The 20,525-nt window shown below is 43.3% G+C and overlaps 1 protein-coding gene across 4 annotated transcripts in view; it reads right to left on the bottom strand.

Annotated features, from left to right (window-relative positions):
- XYLT1 (xylosyltransferase 1) overlaps nucleotides 1–20,525 on the bottom strand; it is a 169,091-nt gene that overhangs the window by 75,725 nt on the left and 72,841 nt on the right. For all 4 annotated transcript variants that reach the window (XM_032125607.1, XM_032125609.1, XM_032125606.1 and 1 more), the window contains one exon: nucleotides 16,116–16,641. In XM_032125607.1, the coding sequence (XP_031981498.1) occupies nucleotides 16,116–16,641 (526 nt within the window). The remainder of the gene's footprint in view (nucleotides 1–16,115; nucleotides 16,642–20,525) is intronic.

The following is a 20,525-nucleotide window of genomic DNA, read 5'->3' as shown; positions in this document are numbered from 1 at the left end:
CAGTTCGTCTGCTGAACTCATTTCAGTCCATCTCCCACTCTGCAGCCCCTCTGAAATCAGTGGAGAATGGACAGTGTAAAATCAGTATCAAAAGAGAATTAGCGTGTCTGAACCAAATTCTGATTCATGTTCCAGTTCTGAACAATTCCTGATCTATATAAATGCAGATTAACTTTGAGCCTCCTTAACAATCCCCCATATTACCTAAAAGAATCAAAAACATCTGAGTTGCAATTTCCCCATCTTTATTGTGACATTAGAAGAATGATGAAAAATGTCTTCATTGTTATTTCTCAAGACACTCCTGCTGGAAGGTGAACTGCTTACCCACACACACACCATTCATCCTCGCCCTTTCTGAGACTGGACCACCCTGACCTTACTGTCACAAGTACTGTCACAAGCAAGTACCACCTTTTCCCTAATGAAAGAACACTTTATTTCGGGAATGACTTTCTATGTAAACTAATCCAATGTCTCCTGACACCAGATGCTTGCTGTTCAACAGGACAACTTTCTTAGAGCTGAAGATAACATCTGAAATAGAATGCCTGTGCTGGCAACCTTTTTATTAGAACAAAATCATTTTATAAATCCAAAAGTGAACTAGCATGGAAAAGTTTAATATTGTTGTAAATGAAGAAGTATTTAAAAGTAAAAATTACGTTTGACGCTGTAATTACATTGCCCTAGAGTATAATCCTGAAAGAACACAGAGACCTTTTGCCAAAGGTGATTTGAGTGTTAATATGAAACTCAACGTGGGCTCATTTTAATTACATATGTGCCTGCTGAGAACTTATGATCGAGTCCAAAAAGCTAATTCACTGTCAGCATGACAGCAGGACCTAATATTAAATCTTGCACACCAAGTAAATTTTCCAGATTACCAATTACCACACAAAAATAGGACACATTGCAAATGTAATGAGCATGAAAGCAAAAATACAAAAAAATATCGCCAAAGAGTGCTCAGCTCTGGGCCAGCAGTGGGTATAGGAAATGTTCCAACAGCCCATCCTTTTATCTTCAAAAGCAGCAACATTCAGTTGGTCCATCTCTAACCCCACAGACACCAGGTTTGCACTGACTTTCACAGCATGGATCCTGACTGGCACTGTAATAAAGTGGCACAGATCTATAAAACTCTTCAGCAACATATAACAGCAGTTAAAGTAGATTTTAGTGTGCTTTTTTTTTTCCTTCTTACACTTAGCCTTGAATTTTCTTCATTTAAAATAAATTACCAAGTGGTCTTGTGTTCTCTTCTCACAACTCCCTGACAGGTTTCTGGCACTGAAAAAAATGTTAAGAGTCTGTTTATACCTCTTAATGCTAACAGGCATCTTGGTTTACTTTTAATTATGGGTAAATTCATGCATCAGTCAGTATTTTCTACAGAAAGTGCCTGGAGTATGAAGAGGAGAACCCAGAGCCACGAGGATGAGCTAACCCTGGGGAAACGAGACATAAGCACAATTCTGAAGGCAGCAGAGACCCAGCCAATACTTCTAACTGCATCTTTACCTGCCTTTTTGTTGCTTTACTGATGCATTATTAATTAATAACTACTGAGCGTTCCCAACAGAGCATTTTAAGTAACAGCTGAATTTCTTTATGGACGATTATGAATCATAAAAGTATGTCTGAATGTCCAAGGCAATAAACAAGCCCAGGTAGGGAGCCTGAGCTGCTACAAAATCTGCCCTTTGAAGCCTGAGGTTTTAGGGATGCTAAGTGTCTCCTGTGTAGTGTTACACAATTCCAGTCTAGCTTAATCCAGTTAATCTGAAGAAATGTAGGATTTCCTCCATTTTGCCTCAGCACAGGCAAATGCTGTTTGAAAGGGAGATGATGGCATTTTAGAAAAGCTTCAGGGTTGGTTCAGTTCACTGCTTTATCCAAACAAAGCTACACCAATTTCGGCCAGCTAACAATTAAAGTTTTCAGTTCTCAACTCAGATAAGGAAAAGAAAATTGTCAAATCACTATTATTTCTACTCAAGATTTATGTAAATGATGAAAAATATTTCAGCAGCTCTGAAATGTATTATTCAGGGATGATGCAAGGTTTTCACCTTCCACTTGAATTCTGGACAAACTTACAAAGTACTGAAGGTGAACTTAGGGCACCTCTGTGCTACTGCAGCTGGATAGTTTTAGGTATAGTTGAAATAAATTTGTAACGCTTTAAGATGAAAACTCATTTGGAGATTCTATTTATCCATAGGATAATTTTTTCTTATCTCCACTTCAAAAAATGAAAATCCTCCTACTAATTGAATAAAATTGCAGCATTAGTTTTCAACAATACTGCTGCCTTTAAGGCAGAAGGGAACTCACATTCCTATTCACTCTTCACTTGATTTAATCACGATTTGAATAAGGATTTAATTTTTTTTTTTTTGCCTATAGACTATGCTTAATATTTCTTTCTGGTGTTTAAACTGGTACACCCACAGCAGCTTCAGCTGTGCTTGCTGATCCTTTCATCTGCCTTCTAGACAAATAATCCAGGCCCTTGCCATGTAACACTTGGTAGACGGGGTAGAAAACAAGTTACCTACACCATCTTCTGAACAATGAAATAGCAAGTTATTGATCTGTATTAGACAAAGCCCAGACAAAAGAGCACAAGTGAGAGGCCATCAGGGCAGAGCTCCCCAGCACAGGGCACAGAGCACGGCCCCTGGCACGGGACCAGCCCCAGCCCGCAGCTCCCGGGGCAAATCCCAGCGCTTGGGCTCCCAGCTCTCCAGAGCCAGGCGCTCCTGCTCTGCTGGCCCTCCCTGCCCCTCCTGCTCCCCAGCACCGGGGAAAGGCTCAGCCACCTGCAGCAGGTGCTGCGTGTGCCCTGGCACACAGAAGAGCTGTGCCCCCCTCTCTGTGCCTGCAGACCCCTGCCCGCCCCGCTGTGCCCTCGGAGGACAGCCCGCACGGCAAGGCCAGCTCACACTGCTCTGCTCAGTCCTGGGGACAAGTCTTACTCAAAGCAGACTGAATTTGCTCTCAATTCCACAGACAAACTGCTACTATGTTTTTTCTTTCTGATATTTCTTTCTGTGTTCTAATCTTAATTCTTCTGGTTTAGGGCTCAGTCCTTCTACAGGGATTCATAGAAAATAGGAAGAATAACACCTTTCTTACTTTGAGTATTAAGATGGATCATTATTCCTCTTGATGTGTTAGAAGATATTTATCAGTTTGAGTTATGAGGCCTTTCTGACTGTGAAGACTTAAACATCGATTTAATGCCAACTTAAAGACTCCTAAAAGTGTAGGAGATTGCATTAGATAAATAATTTAACAATAAAAGGTATATCAAGGCAGACATTATTGCAGCCTTCCACCAATCAATCATCATTTTCCATGTTTATCCAATTTTCATCTCAAGGCTCTGTATATCAAATTGCCCAGACATACACTACACAACTGAAATAACTTCATCATTGAATAAAATTGCATACCCATTAAAATTCTCTAATATCAAGATAGCTGACATTATGTTAAATATTGGCTTCAGTTCCATAGGGTAATAAATTTTGACCTAAATCCAATCTTTCATGGATAGCTGATTCATAATGAAAAATTACTGGTTTGTCACTTTACCTTGGGAAATTTATTGTGGAAACTAATATAGCACCAGCCAGGCTTTGAAATATATGATAAGTAAAACCACAGTTCCCTTCCTAAGCACCCTGAAACAAAGGGAACTGATTTGGTCTAGTACAAGAATATTAGATATACTAATAGCTACCAGAAAAAGAGAGAAAGAGAGAAAAGGGAGAAAAGAGAGAATTTTTCCTCCTTAAAGATACTTTTGTTCAGCAAACTCCCTTAGGGAACTCAGAAAAAAACCTGTTATTTTGTAACAAAATTATTTCCAAGTCTCCTGATAAACAGGATTTAAAATCCACATAAATACCAAACTAGCAGTAACATCACCACCACCACTTTTCCTCTGCATACATCTGCAGTGGAGTTAAATACCTGGTCTGTACATGACATGAGCTGAGGTGTCCCAACGAGCCTGTCTCACACCAAAGAATGAAACCCAAGCTTCCCCAGTACTAGTCTAGGACTTAATTTCTATTTAGTGCTTATCTGGTCGGCCCACATGTGGTGTAATGGAGCATATTCTTGCTGTCCCCTCCTTAACTGAAAGCTCTTTAATAACTTCTAGAGCAATCACGCTGCATCTTTCCTTTTTCTCCTTCTCTAAGTGATCCTTCTGCTTGGATGGATTCCAGTAGAACCCTCTGAGTAATTTCAAGTTTGCACTGGGGCCCCCTAACGTCACTAATTTACTTCCTAAAATTTTGCAGGCTGCAGCAATATAAAGCAAGCATCATGAAAACAGAAATGTTTGCATGTTTGGCAAATTATGTCTACAAATGGCCAGAAATGATTGAGAGAAATGAAAATGAGTGAACTTGTGTGTTAACTGCAGCTTGTTCAATTGTAAATGACGGAGCTGAATCTAGCAGGATTTCTCATTAAGACTTCCATTTTTGATGACCAGGTTAAGAATGTCAGAGATATCTGAACATTCCTTGTAATATTCCTCATGAGCCTGTCAGAAGTGATTTTCCCATTTGTTTTTCAGGGGTCTGCAAGGTAGAACATTTTCAGAATCAGAACTGCCATAAAACTGTTCTTATTCCCAAATGCTGGACTTTGCTTTGGACTATAAACTTCCATAGACTGGTAAGACAGAAATCCCTACCTCCTTATCTTTGCTTGCTCCTACAAGAACAAAATTGTCTTGTTTATTTCTCAGTGAACTTAAAATTTTGGTGATAGCAGTGCATAGAGACCTTTTATGGTTCACTGATAGAGGTTACTGAATAAATTTACTGAAGTGAGACATCATTTAAGAGGGGTCAGCAAAGCTACTCTATTACATCAGTTAAACCTCTAGCCCCCTTTGCTTTTAACACTTCACAGGAAGCTTGGGTTTGTGATCACCTCCTGGCAGAAATGACAGATTTGTTTACAAAACCACATCAGCTCCATGTAGCCTCCCTCTGCTCTGGATCAGCAAATCCAGAGTGGGTTACATAGAAGCCTTTTCCACAATTACTCTTGGTAGCTCTACTCCCAGTTAATCTCAACCACACCTGTCCTCAGCCATTTGTTTCTCTGCCACGGTGGCCAAATGAGCCAGGCTGGGTTCTCTGTCCAGCTTTCCCTTCTGTACAGGGGTATATTCCTCACATGCTTTGAATAATAACCAAAGGAAGTGACTCTCAGACAGAGAGAATGACTTGGGGATAGATCCCCAAAGCGGCTCAGAGCGTCACAGTGAAATTCTTCCAGAGCAGCTCCACCTCAGTCCCATGCCAAAGAGAAAGTACAAATGGGTAAAATATATATTGCAGTAAATTTCTCTTTTGAACTTCCCTTTTCCTCTCTACCATTCAGTAAATTGCCCAGAATGAATCACAGCCCACAAATAGATGAAGAACATGAAAATGGATGGTTCTGGTTAGTCATACTACTGTCGAGCTCCACACTATTATGCAGCACAGTAACACAAGGCACACACAGAGCTCTCAGTCTGAGAGTAGCAGCGTTTGCAATGCTCCGCTGCACAGCAATATCCATTGGCTGGCTGGAAGCCTTCATTTGCAATTAGAACCACAGGTGAGTAAGCAGCCAGACTGCTTAAGCTGCTGTTTACAGCCAGTCACCAGCAATGCTGCATTCTCACCAGTTTCTCTTACAACTTTTAATGAGTTACAGAAATTAACCAAGACTTCAACAAAACACTGCCATTAGTATGGGTAAGGAAGTCTCCAAAAAGAGACACAATCACCTTACAACAAAGAGAATGATACAATTCTAGTTACACCGAGGGCTGCCCTGAACTTCAGCTGAGTAGTGAGGTTTCCAATGAGATTTGTAGAAGATCCTTTTGATTGACAGGTTTTTTTTGGTGGACCTACAACTGTTGCAGACTATTGGGGGAGGTTTAGGTTGGATATTAGGAAAAGGTTCTTCACCCCAAGGGTGGTTGGGCACTGGAGCAGGCTCCCCAGGCAGGTGGTCAGGGCTCCAAGGCTGGCAGAGCTCAGGGAGTGTTTGGACAATGCTCTCAGGCACAGGGTGGCATTCTTGGGTTGGATTCAACGATCCTTGTGCGTCCCTTCCAACACAGGCTATCCCGTGAACATGCCTGAAGGACTGCTGGTCATTAAAGTAAGCAAACACAAGATGGAGGAATTGGCAAGAAAGTGGAAAATGAGCTCTGTAGCTCATAACTTCTTCAAGCTGATTCACACAAAGATGTGATACAGGTACAGCGTCATAAAGATTTTATGTTCCGAATCACAAACCATCAGCATTACAGAGGCCAGGAGGGTGATCTCCTGCAAGGACCTTCATTTGCCATGGTAGTAGGGAACAATGTAAAGTAAGGAGAGTGGTGTCTCAATAAAAGCTGTTGATTCACAGGCTTTTGGCATAACTCAAAGGCAGTACCCAAACCGCTGTTAATGAAAACGTGCGAGGTTGAAGTTGGCACTGAATTTCATTGCCTGTGCAGAACAACACGCTCCCTCCACAACACGAACAGTGTGCATCTGCTGATGGTGAACAGGGAACTTGAACCCATGTCTGAACCAGGCCTTTATAAGCTTAATGAAGAGCTTAACATGTACCACCCACTGACAACCCAAATGTGCCCATGCTCCTTAGTCTAGACAAAGGACATCATTAGGAAGTAGAAGGATCTTTCTTCAAAGTCTTCAGCACCCAGAAAAGTTGTAGCAGCCCAGGAGATGGTGGTGTGGAAGGGGAACATGGTCAATTCTCTCCTGACAGCACTATCTGCAGAATACTGGGTTTCATCACGAGAAGAATAATATTGAGAAATTCTGTTTTAAAAGGCAATGAGCAATTCAGTCCTGCAGAATAAATCCTACCAATTTCCCAATTCGAAAGCACAATACAACTGCTATTCAAATTGTTTTTGAGAAACCACAGAGTTCAAGGTATCAGATAATGATTTTCCTGCAGTGTAATTTTGCTTTTTGGCTTAAATCTTCCACCATTTTTACAGTAACATCCATGGATGAAGACGGATGGGTGAGCACTGAACACAAGAGATGGCAGAGGTCATTCAGCTGCCGCAAGCTCTAGGAGAAAGGACTGAAAAATTCTTTGGCCTCCCTGGGGGATGGTGAGAAAACTAGAGAGGAAAAATGATGAACTTTTGCCATGGGCCTTTCAGTAGGGCCAGGACTTTAAACCAATATCTTATTTTAGAGTAAAACTGTAAAATGCTTCAGACTTTACTGCGCATTCAGCAGAGCCTGTTGGTGACAGCAGCAGGGACTGGGAGGTGGGAGCTCTGTTCCTCCTTACAAAGGTGCCAATCAGGAGTAACTTATTTGACACAAATAAATGATACATCAGTGAGGTACCGTGGATATTAAAATAGTGTGAGCAGCAAATCAGGGCTATTCACTTCTAACACGCTCTCAAACTATCAAAGACAAGCATTTACTTGGAAGACTAAATATACAATGAGCCATTTCAAAATCTTTTTCAAGGTTGCTCAGCTACAGATTCTTGTCATTCAGTTTTTCTATAGAAGTCATGATTACCCACAGAGAAAAAAGACGGATGTTTTAAAACTACCTTCTGCATAAGAAATATTTGCAACAGAAACAAGTAAATTATGGTATGGAATCTTAAAATGGCAATAATGTCCTGTAAGATTGGATTCATGCCTAGATTGCTGGCATTTTAATTCAGAGTTAGATCTCTTAAACAACTCTTCCTCATTTCCAGGGGAAGACATTACAAACCAGTGGTCTCATAAAGCTCAGTGACTCCCAAAATACATCAAAGAAATGTACCCTTTCAAAAACCTTCCTGAAACAGGGTGCATTCCCTTTAATTATATTTTTAATACCGTAACAAACTCTGTATATATTTAAGGTATTGTTTCTAGAAGCCACAAAAGAGGAAAATTCTTTGCCTTGGCTCAGGAGGAAGAAACTGAATGTCAGTACTTTCCCCCCCAATTATTTTAAAGTAATACAGTCAGTGCCACTGGCTTCAAACTAAACCATGGCAGCCTCAAGCTGCAGCTAGCATGGCATTTCTGGAACATGGCACTTCCCCATTCTCAAAATAACAGCTCATCAGCTGCAGATTCCTGTGAAAACTGAGAATTTGCTACGTAATGGTATTTGGAGAAGTGCAATGGTTAGAAAGACAAAGCTGAATCTGTGCTCCTTTGTCCTTGATGGCATTTTAGGCTTAAAACAAACAGCAAATCTAAAAGCTGCCTGCTTACAGTTAGTCTGTTACACTGACACCCCAACACAGTTTTGTTATGGCTGCAATGTCAAATTAGGAAAGAATAACATTAAAGGTGTTGTGCAGCCAGCTCAAGCTCCGTCCAGCACTAATGTACACAGCTGCTTGCTTAACATTGACTAAAATTAAGATAATTAGATGCCATGTTTCCTGTCCCGGGTCTGTCTACCAAAATCATCATAATGAGTCCACTCCAGAGGTCCAACAACCATTTAATATGAAAAACATTAAGTATGAAAAGGAGTAGGGCTCAAGTTTTCCCTGTACAGGGGGAGGTTGGCTTTGGTGTTTCTGTTTTGGGTTGGGTTTCTTGGCCCTCCTGATTCTTCTCCCCACTGCCCCCAGCTCACAGCTTCGTACCAACAATTTTCTTTAGCCATAGTTGTATTTGACTTTTCCCACCAATGCTCTGTCCACACATTTCAGGATCACTGGGAAACATTAACGAGTACTTAAGTACTTTTCTTCCATCTCTCTACATACACAGTAATCTTTATCAAAATATTCACTCAGCTTCTGCTACGCTCACGCTCTCCTCCCAGGAGGTTTGCAGCAAGGACATACTCAGCCATTATCCTCTCCCACGCTTGCCCACGCTCCCCCTTTAATGCTCCATAAAACGATAACATTTTCCAAAACAGAGGCTTGGTGAGAACTAGGACTGCTGACCATAAATTTTCCATCCCTTCTGCCCCCCACTCCTTGTGTCATGAACTGCACCCAGCATTTCCTTGAGATGCCATGTGCCAGATGATTTCTGCAAGTCTGATCTCAGGGACCAAGTCTGCAGTCTCCAGACCCACAGGTGATCAGAGAGGCCCAATGTGGAGAAACACGACCAGACAGTAGCATCAGGAGAAAAAAACAAGAGGAACATCAGGCTGATTTCGTTCTCCCACTTCTAAACTTGCAGATGATCTAGACAGGAGCTATCTGTATTTAAATGAAAGGATTAATTGGCACAGACACCCAACAGCTTTCCCCTCACTGAATTTCTTCTAAAACCAAAGCTGTCTATGCAAGACAGCACTGACAGAGCCAGCCTGTGCTCATCACAGCTTTATTTTTGGAGGAAGAAGCCCTCAGCTCTGCAATGCCACAATCTCACACATCCCTGAGAAACACCAGTCCCCTGTTTTCTACAGTGCAGCTGTCCCCAGAGATGCAGGGAGGTGGCAAAACGGTGTCACCCTACTTTGGGATGCCACAAGGACATTTCTAGCAATTCCAGTTCCCTTACAAGATGTACACACATCTTCCTTTGGTAAAAAAACTTGTCCAGTTTCTGACCCACTGACCAGATCCAGTTTCTAAGGATAATTCATCCATTTGGCCCTCTGCCCAGGGAACAGATCAGCTGTGAGCAGGGGTGAGTGTTTTGTCAGCTCTTACACCAGGGTTGCCTCATCAGTCCCCAAATGACCAGAGTGACCCAACAGCAAGCCAGGGGCTGCCTGCACGTCCAGACTGCTGACAGGGGCACTGACACACACTGCCATCACTTAAATGGGAGAGAGACTGCATTCCCCATCCATGCCATGAAGAAGGGCCCATCTTCAGCCAGAACAACAGAGTATCTTTTCATTCCTTACACCCCACTTTTAACTATCCAAACTTGCACATGTGGCCATAATAAAAGTTAATCTGAGAATCACTGGCAACACACACTCTTCCTGAGATCTCATTTTTCTCCTGACAGTGCCACAGCTTCACTGATTTTATTAGAGTTGGTTCTGCTTCACACACGTAAGGGGAGAGACACATCACTTATTTCATAAATTCATTTTGCCTAAAATGCAAGTACTGAATCTTGAAATGGCCCTTTATAATGAAAGCAGTGCTGGAAACACGGTTTCCAGAACACAACACAATCTCTGTACATGGTGTAATTACATCCTAGCGTTCTGCAGAATACCAAGGCATGGCTTAAACGCTATTAATTGTAAGCAGTTTTGTTCCACAGGATGTTGTTTGCTGATAACTACTCAATTAGGGTTATTTTGCAATTAGTCTACTCACAGTAAATTTACTGCAACCAGAGTCATCTGTGGTGCAGCAAATTAAAATGCTGTCTGGGCTGCATGTGCAGTGGCTCTTACATGCTCCTTAAACCGTGTATAGCTCACCACAGTGATTCTGTCACACTAACAGATTAAACACACAGGAAAGCAGCAGCAGCCAATGCCATTTGGAATCCTGAAACCAGCAGAAAAAGATAAATCTGGGGTTCAATGATCTGTAGATCAAACCCAGTGAGTCCAAAAATGCACTGCCAAAACCTTAAAAGCTAAACAAACCACGCATTTATATGTCACTGTGTGCACACACATGCATATTGAGCAGATGAAATCCTCTATTTGCTTTGTTACAGCTCCCATGCTTTTAAAATTCTGTAGAGGATGCTTTCATTTCCGTGCCTTGAAGAACAGCTCTGCTCCACCCCACAAGTATTTGGCATCTTAGTGGCTTATCCTCTCCCTTCCTGCAAATCACACCTCTTTCTGCTGAGTGCTTTGAAGCTGTCAGATAAAAACATTGTAGACATTCAGATTGCTATTACCTGTGTGTTATTCGGTAAGCAGAGCTCCAGAGCACTTTTCTCTCAGTTTGAAAACCAACAGGTTGTGTTTTCTAAAACAAAATGGGAAATTTTCTTCCCAGGAGCCTCTAAGAAGCTGAAAGCACTTGCTTCAGTGTGCCAGAGCAGCATTATCAATAAGCAACCAGGGAGAAGGCAGTCTGATCTGGAAAAAGCTCTTTCAGTGCTGACAAATGATTTTGAATGAGGGCAGCTTGATTATTTTCCTACTTTATTATAAGTTGGGTTTACCCCACAGGGATGAAGGTAGCGGAAAACTACTAACTTTGATTGAAAAACTAAGAAAAGACAACAGAAAAGCCCAGGAGAAATAAATCAGGATCACTTGAGGCTCTTTGCTTTCCAATGGACTTTTCATTTGTTAGAACTACATCTTAGAAGACACTTCTCAAAAAACCCTGCTATGTACCTTTGGTCTATCTAGAGCCACAGGTCTGGGTCAAGAATAAACCCAGTTGGGTAATTAATGGTAAGGATTAGGCCAGAGTCTGCCCTGGGAATATGGCAGGTGAGAGAGGCTGGCCCAGAGGAGGCCTGGTGCAGATACCACCGGGGACGTTGCCTGCAATGACTCCTGGACCTGGTGGCAATGACCAAGCAGGAATTGTGCTCTGTGTCCATCCAGCAACCCTCCAAGGCAAGGGGTGCAGAGCTGCAAACTGCCATGGTCCACATGGAAGGGAGAACCAGAGAACTCAGGGATGGAACCCAGCCACTGGGCCAGCAGCTGAGCTTTTTCCATCTCAGGAGGAGGACAGTAAGCAGAAATCACAACTTCAGTATCATGTTGAAATGTGGAATGGTGTAATTGCAATTGCACTGCTGCCCATTGCTGTTGGGCAGGGTCACAGTGGCCGTTCTGGGACTGTGCTCCTGCCCACAGTAACAGTGGATTCTGCAGGGGTAACGTGGCACAGGTCAGGTCACTCGGGATCAGTCCAAGGGGATTTTGTCTAGGTACAGAGTGATGGGTATTTTAGAGCCCAGAATTCTCTTTTAAACTTCTGCTTCTTCCCAGTACCTCTGCACCAGAGGAGGACCACACATGATGATGGACAAAGAAGAGAGGCAGCTGTTCCACATCCACTGACAGCTTTGGTGAGCAGAAGACAGTCTGGCACACCAGGAGAATCGGTGTCTGTAGTCTGGCCTGTACAGGACTAGGCCAGACATGGCCCCAGCAAGGAAACATCTGCCACATTGTCCACAGGTTGCTGATCTCCTGAGAAGAAAGGAACTCCCCAAAGGACGTCTCCCTTATCTTCTCCTCCACCTGCACAGGACTGGATTTGCTATTTCCTCATCCAACCTTGTGCTGAACCTACACTTCCCCTCTTACATTTGCTGAATGCATTTTCCCCAGAACACACTTCTATGAAGGCCAACATTCCCTTGTGAGTGAAGGATTTGCAAGCTGCCCGTTGCCCTGATCTCAGCCATGACTGGGTAAGGCTGCACCTAAAGCCTTTGACAGCCATCTCCTGTGCCATAGCATTTGTGCCATGTTTTTAGGAGCAGCTTGCAGTGCCATGTCCTGTTCCACTGCTTCAGCAGCAATGCCCTTAGAGGGACTGCAGCCCTCACGGAAACAACACCTGCACGTCAGATTGGGGACACCACGCTCTTGGTTCTAACAATCCTTTCTGTTATCACTGAAGATCCTTATAATCAACTTCCTTTGCCTGCTGCTTCTGGAAACAATAAAATACCTAAAAAAGAAACAGCTTGTATGATCCTGTTCTCATTGATAACCACTGAAGTGCATGTATCACTTAACATTTATGACAATCCAGCTGGATGGAGTCCTGTCCATGATTGATAGCTACACTTAGCAACATCATGGTTTTGATCAGCTAAGACAAGATCCAAGGGGATTAAACGCTGGATGACATCTCAATGGAAACCACAGCACTGGGAACACGTTTATATGCTGGGATAATGGATGAATGTGCTGCTCCAATACATAAATATTTATACTTCACAATTTTGCTGGAAACAGACAGGAAACCTTTGTTCAAAGCAAATGGAAGGGAACAACACTCACATGCTGAATACACAGACTCAGACCCCAGATGTCTGACTGCTGCTAAAAAACACCAGATCACTTTTTTCATACATAAAGTGCCAAGGCCTCTACCCATATCTCCCCCTACCAGCAATCCTAACAATGGGGTGTCTTACACCCTCAAAAGCTGATGTCCAGTACTTCACAAACATCTAACCAAGCTCAACTCCTCCCAAGGACCTCCAGAGTTAATGAAGTCACCTTTCATGAGGGATGGAGTCACTCTGGGAGTGAAGAACAGCAGTGTTTATGTTCTACAGCAGGAGGAGAGATCTGGGACCACAACACACAAACTCAGACCATGTATCTTTACCAAGGGCTATAAAATTCCAGGGACCTACCAAGTTATACACATACAAGGCCTCCCAGTAGGCACTGGGCGCTTTCAGTTTTGGGGTTCCCCCTTGTCTGTCTTGACAGCTCTGTATTCAAACATTTGGGAAATGACTTCAGGGTCTGGATCTCCTCCGTAGGTTTGGTGACCCCGTCTCCTTGTGCATCGGTGCTTCCTGCATGAGCGGCTCGTGTCCCATGCCAGACACTGCTGCACTGCCACTTCCCCACAGCAAAGCTCCCAAATCTGCCCCAGAGCAACCTCGTATGGAACACAGGATGTCCAGAGCTGCTGCCAAGGAAATCTGGCAGTTGAAGTGGTTAACTTCAGCTGTCAGCATGGGCAGGAGGAAATAACCTTGAGGCAAAGAAAAGTCAACATTTTCCAGGTGTATCCATCTGGCTAGGTTAACATGTCTCTCAATTATTCTTTTTAAACAAGTGTCACCACTCAAAAAACTAAATTAAACACTGTCTAAAATTTTTAGGTTTTCTAAAGCTACAGTCCTTTTACACCTAATTTTTAAAATGTGGTATATATCCATACCACGTGAGTTTTTTTATAAATATATCACATTTAGACAATTTCTTCATTTTTCTAGTCATATTTGTAGCTCCCAGTTTTCCTGAGAATTTTGCTATGACATTACGATGGAAGCATTTATACCAATGTGCAAGGTACATACATGCTGAAAGGCTTCAAGTGTAAAATGTTCTAAGACCACACTGTTATCCTGACTGCAGGGCATAAGAGAAATCCTGTATTTAAAAAAGAAGCAATAAATATTTCTTGAGAAACCTGTTTTTAAGGACGGCAGTTGTTTAAAACTTCTGGAAACTCACCCTGCATCCCTGGGAGACAGATTACCAAGCAGGGCATGGAATCAGAGGTGTGTACAAAATGGCACAGCTGCAGTGTCTGCCCACACTAATGGCACTACACCTTCCAGCTCGGGCCAGGATACCCCTTGCATATTTGTGTATGGGATCCACTTACCTACGCAAGATTTGCATTACTAAGACACGGCCCTGATCCCAAAAGTGCAGGACAGTGTCTGCAAGGTGCTGACCTCCCTCAGCTTTCCCACAGAGCGGAGCTGACTGCCCTGCCCTGAGGGAAGAAAGAAGGGGGAAGGAGAGGGAGGGAATAGCAAGGACATGCTTATCACAGTGGATTCCACCAGTGGCACCTCAGCAGTGCCCAGCAGTACTTGCTGATGCTCATCCTGTCACTGATGTTTGCTTCTGCTCAGTTATTAACTCTCTACTGTTCTCTTATCTTCCCTCCAACTTGTGCTGCCTTTACTGTCCCTCTTCCCTTCTTCCCACTGAACACCACGTCTTCTGCCTGCTCCATTAATTCTCTGTCCACAGTGCCTGCCCACCCAGCTTAACAATTTGGAGTATTACCATGATAAGAAGGGGAGAAAAAACACCAAAAGAGACATGGCAAAAAACCAAAACAAAGCAGTCACAGATGCGCTGGGGTGGGGAATGGGGGTGCTCAGACTATTCATCCTGGCAAGATGCACCCTCTCTAAATTAAAAGCCTATGAATCCTGTTACAGGGAGATGTGCTTTTTTAGATACATTCTCTGGGGCAGCTCCTCTTTTTCACTGTCTGTACAGGGAATTTAACCTCCTAATCTCAGTAACAGCAACACTATCCTTCTCTCTACCACACTGAAATCACCCTAACCACTGCTTTGTGATGATGCAGCAAACAAGCCATCAGAGGATGTTCTCAATGAAAGGATCTAAACACCCCCTGGTTCCCATGGATCCCCATATTTATTCTACAGTCTCAAAGCAAGACCTATTCCCTAGTTTATAAATTCCCTCTGTACTTTCAGCTTGGACAAAGACATGGCATATCCTTCTGTGCAGGGGCTGGAAGTGCCAGTTACAGGGTGGGGACTCTGGGCTGTTGTATAAACAAATGCTGCTGTGGGTAACGCTGCTCCTTGATCGATACCCACTTTGATCAACTGATCAATGCTACTTTTTTTTAAAAGGCACTTTACAGAGAGCTTACAGCTGGATGAATGGTGGCACATGAAGCACTCTTTGAAAAGTAGAAAAAGGTCAGCTCGGACATGCAAGCTGACAGCAAGCTGAGAGGTAACTCGTGATCTGAGGACATGGAGACACCAAAACAACAAATCAAAGCTTGGCTTAGGCCAGCAGAGGTAACTGACTCTCCAGCAGTGATTTTAAAAATAGCTTTTGCTGATTCAAGAACATTAAAAATAGAAGTCAGCCACAAAATTGGATTTTCCCCGTGCTTTTGGAATTTTTTTTTACTATACTTCTGATTATTACCTGGCTTATCAAAATGCTTAGGACTCCAACTGTGACAGGAAAATAGCCATATGGCCATAACAGCAATGCCACTCATCTATTGGTTAGCATAAAGCTCCAAAATTCACAGTGGCTGTTCTCTGATTACCAAAAGCACACAACTCCTGCACAGCATAACAAGATTTTGACTACACTTCTCAGTGTCCATAGATTCAGAACTAAAAGAACAGGAGTAGCATCTGAATACCTAGATCCCATTGTGCATTAAAAATCTGGCGGAAGTGAATTCTACAGGAACCCACCAAGGATCTTGAGACATCCATATAATTCCCTGTTAAAAACACCCTCAAAGCCTCCCTTGTTTTCACAGACTGAGTCCATTACACATTCCTGCAGTAAAGCTGTTTTTGCCATCAGGAGGCCATTCCAACTGCACAGAATGCTTCCCCCAGCACAGCATTTCTCCTTCTCCATCTCCCAACTTACCCTCCAGGGCACAGAAACGTGTCACCTGCTCCGGCATCAGCTTCCCGAGCTTGTGCTGGCAGTAAACATCGGCGATCTCCTGGCGACACTGCTTGGACTTGGCCCGGGACATGGCTGACACGGCCTCCTTGCCCGTCACCTCACACCTGGCTGGCTGGTCGTACTTCAGCTCAGGGGAACTGTTCTCCACTTTTTTTAAAAGATGCTGTTTGGGAGACCTGTCAATGTCCTTCAGATTGCTGCTGACGCTGCTGTTTTTCCCAGGGTGATCACTGACCTGCACCGCCTCATTGGAGTTCTTCCCCAGCAGCAAGTTCTCCTTCATCTTTTCCTCTTCCAGTTTCTTTCTCAAGTGCTCCTTTTGTTTGCTAAGGGGTTTTTTCACCAGCTCAGACTGGTGTTTTTGCCTCTGAGTCCTGGGAGCAAAGTTACTGTTATCAATAGTTTCAAAGTCCTTGGGGACCGAATTTTCATTATTGCTGTCTGTTCGCATTTTCTCTTTCGGTCGGTGGGAAAAATAGCCGTCCTACAAATGGGGAGAAAAATTACACTCATCTTACTGAAACAGCCACATCCCATGCATTACGAGCATTTCTTACACGAAAACATAGATCAATTACAATCCAACACCCTGCAGAAAATCCCTGTGTTGGAGCTCACAGCAGACAGAAGCTGAGAGGCCTCTGGGGTCACCTGCACTGGCATCTCTTGCTCACTGGGCCACAGTCCAAGCCCTATCTCAGATGGAGCAGCGAGGTTTTACACAGGTTTGTGAGCAGTGATTAACCAGACACTTCACCCTGACACCATTAAATATCCATGAGAAAACAGACACAGGTTTCAAGGGAGCAAAAGCAGGTCCTTCAATGCTTTCCTTCACTCCTTGTGATTAACAATCACAGTTTGGTATCCCAGAACTACTTCATTCTCTGCAGAAAGCACCACTTGACTACAGCCTGAGCTTGTTTTTTGTTTTGTTTTGGTTTTGGTTCCACACATTTGAACCCTCCCTGGGAGGGTCAGAGCCAGGCTCTGGTGTCAGCTCTTACCCATCATGTTTCTCCTCTCGATGCTCTTAGATAAATACACAGCCCATAATGTTGCAACATTCAAAACCTATCATATAAAGGAAAAGGAATAGATCATGTAAAATATTTGTCTGCATCAGAGGTGGGTGAGGTTGAGCTGCCTTTGCTCCAACCGTGGAAACTTGTGGGGGACACAATTTTTAGACCCATGGACACAGAAATATCTGTTTGCAGAAGTGATCAGTAGCAGATAAAATCGATGATGAATTGTTATTAAAACGTCTGAAGACAGGAGTAAAAATACTGATAGACTTTTTGAGTCTGTCCCGTTTCCTTTCCCCTGGTGGAACACCTAACCAAAAATCAGAGGCTGGGAAATGACAGCATCACTAATGATGACTGATGGGAGCATCTTTTAGCACCTATCAACCACATTTTGTATTCAAAACTTTTTATCAGCATGAGCTAATTGTTTCTCACACCTCTTCTGGGAGGAAGTATTTAACAGTCAGGGTTTGTAGAGAAAGGAGAGGGAGATAATGACTTATCCCAGGCCATGCAGGGAGTCAGTATCAGTTTGACCTCTACAGCTCAGCAATGAGAAATGTTTGAATAGTTTATTCATTAGAAGAGGTTGTTTAGTGAGTGAATAGAGTGATTCTCTCTCCATGAAAATGTCTAGTTTGCAACTAGCTCTAGCTGTCTGGCACAGAGGAATGCAAAGGAGTTTAAAAAAAAAACCAACACCAGACAACAACTCACAAACCAAAATCCAAACATTTTTCAAACAAACAAAATATTTCTAGTTTGGGAAGAAATATTTTTAAAAAAATAAAATTCTAACATTTAAGGGCGAGCACGAAATCAGTTTCTTCTCTCAGTCTTACTTCTTTAGGGAAAAGAAAAGAATAGCATTTATGTAGAAAGACAGGGTCATTTAAGTAGAAAAACAATCAGAGCTCGTCCAATCACTCCATGCCCTTGCAAAAAGTCCCTCTCCAGCTCTCCTGTAGCTGCTTCAGGAACTGGAAGATGCTATAAAGAAGCCTCTGGAGACTTTATAGGAGCATTTTTCCAAGACGAAGTGTGACACTGTGGATGGCACAGAGCACAGGCCTAAGAGAAGGATTTCCACAAGCAGAAATGTTCTGTCCTAACTTTATCTGGTTCTCAGAAGATACAAGGAGAGGTTAACTGCTGAGTGCTCAAAGGCAAGAGCCCTGGCAGGGGAGTTTTAATGGCTGTGGGGCCTCTTCTGAGCATGTGCACGCTGCAGTTCAGCAATAACAAGCAAATACTCCAAAACTGGGAAAGAACAGTCTGTACCCAGGAGTGTGCATGAGATCACTGCCAATTACATACTGATTGCCATTGATGCTAAAAATAATACTATAATATTAATGCAAAAAAACCATAAAATGGCTCTGAGCTTAAAATGTTATGAGAGAATTTGAGTTCAGCTCCAAATTCTGCTCCCTGATGAACACACAGATTTAAATTCTCCAAATTCTCCCTCTGGTGTGTTGTACTAAAGTTTGTCAGACACAACGGATGCTCTTTGGTGTATTAGCCACTGTATCTGCAGAGAGTCAGGGTCTGGGGCTCAGGTACTCTGAGCCTGATTGAATTCGAAGTCCCATCTATCTCAGGAGGGAAAGCCTGGGTTTCTGCAGAGACTTTGCAGTCTACTGAGGAAACCATGGAATAAATCGCTGCTGTCACCTACTACAGCCCCAACAACAGCTGCTGCTGCTCGCTGTACCTGGCACAAATACAGAGAATTTGGAAGAACTTTACAGCTGTCTGTAATGACAAATGGATTTTAATGACAGCCTGTTAACACTCTCAGAGGCTTTCGAAAGCACAGCAGTTCAGCCAGACCCCAGTAGGTTCACACACCTGCAGACTGCCTCTCTTCACGTGTTTCACTTGCATCTGTCACCTCTGTTTGCATCCAAGCCAAGCATCTTCAAGCATAAACATGCATTTGGGGTTGCCCAGGTCACAACTCTCCTGTAATCTTTCAGGTACAGTTCTGTATCCTGCGTGCCAAAGGCAGGAGGTTAAAGACTATGGCTCCAAAATTCCGACAAGGCAGCCCTTTCTCAGTGGGGTGTCCCACTGCAGGATACACCACACAGCCATGAGGTACAACTCACAGAGCTTCCCACTGCCCCTGAAGGACCCTCTGCCACCAGCCTGCACCAGGCAATGTGAATGGTAATTTTTGCAATACACAAAAAGCCAGCACTAGACCAATTTCAATTCTGCTTTCAGAGAGAGAACCTAATGCACATTTAAATCAGCAGAGACCCAAACATCAGCAGAGTGGGGTGCACCAGCTCTGCAGACAGCAAGGGCACGCAGGCTGTGGCTGAGGGATGCAGCTCAAGGCACCAGAGCCAAGGGAGAGCCCACACCGTGCAGGCAGGGACTGCTCCAGCATCACCTGCCCCACACCTGCGCAGGCACAGGGCTGCTGAAGGCTCCTTTTGGAAAGGCTTTGTAGGGAACACTAAAGAAAACCCTCATCAGTTCTCAAAGACACACAATAGGAGCTTACATTTATCTGCCAGAGGCTCTCACTGCGTTGTGCAGAGCACTTCCTCCTGACCATAAGAAAATGCTCCCTTCTCAGGACAAGTTACTCATTGTACGATTTCTTTATCAACAAAGTCCTATAAATACTACACAGATGGATGGACCATGTGCCACCAAGCCCTGAATGGCAAATATTCACAGTTACAGTTTATCTGACAACTCATTTTCTCCCCAGCACGGAAGGATTGGCTGTCTTTTTGTACTGAGAACATTTTCTCATATTCTTCCTCTGGCAAAGCTTGGTACCTCAAAGACATGGCAAAACAAACCAGAAATATGCATATGCACACACAGAGCAACAACAAAACACACAGGTCTTCCTCTAAATACAAAGTACTGGACATGCTGGCCTTGAGGACCAGCTATAAATCAAACATCTGTACTATGAAAACTACATATTTTCCCTCCTTTCACATAGCAAAGCACACAATCATTGACCTCATGTGAAAATATGCAATGCTTGGGCAGTCATGCAGGATCACACACAGCTGAGGCCCCCAGAGCTGGGGCAGGCACTCGCTGGGTGAGCTGCTCAGGATCCAAACCAGCTCCCAGCTCCCAGAGGTGGGGAATAGCTGCAAAATCTGTATCACATGTCAAAGCCTCAGAGACCCGGTCAGCTTTCACAGGAACATCTATTTTACCTGTCCTGTGACCGAGAAGAATTTAAACAGAACTATGAAAAGATAATTAAAACAAGTTTCTGTTCAATATTAATCACAGCTGTGACATATTATTTTGTATTGCTTGTTAATTATTCCAATAATGACACCTTCTAATT

The sequence above is a fragment of the Corvus moneduloides genome, chromosome 16 (genome assembly GCF_009650955.1).
Source record: "Corvus moneduloides isolate bCorMon1 chromosome 16, bCorMon1.pri, whole genome shotgun sequence".
Classification (NCBI taxonomy): Eukaryota; Metazoa; Chordata; class Aves; order Passeriformes; family Corvidae; genus Corvus; species Corvus moneduloides.
Note: the sequence above shows the minus strand (reverse complement) of the source record. Positions and strands in the feature narration are given on the sequence as shown.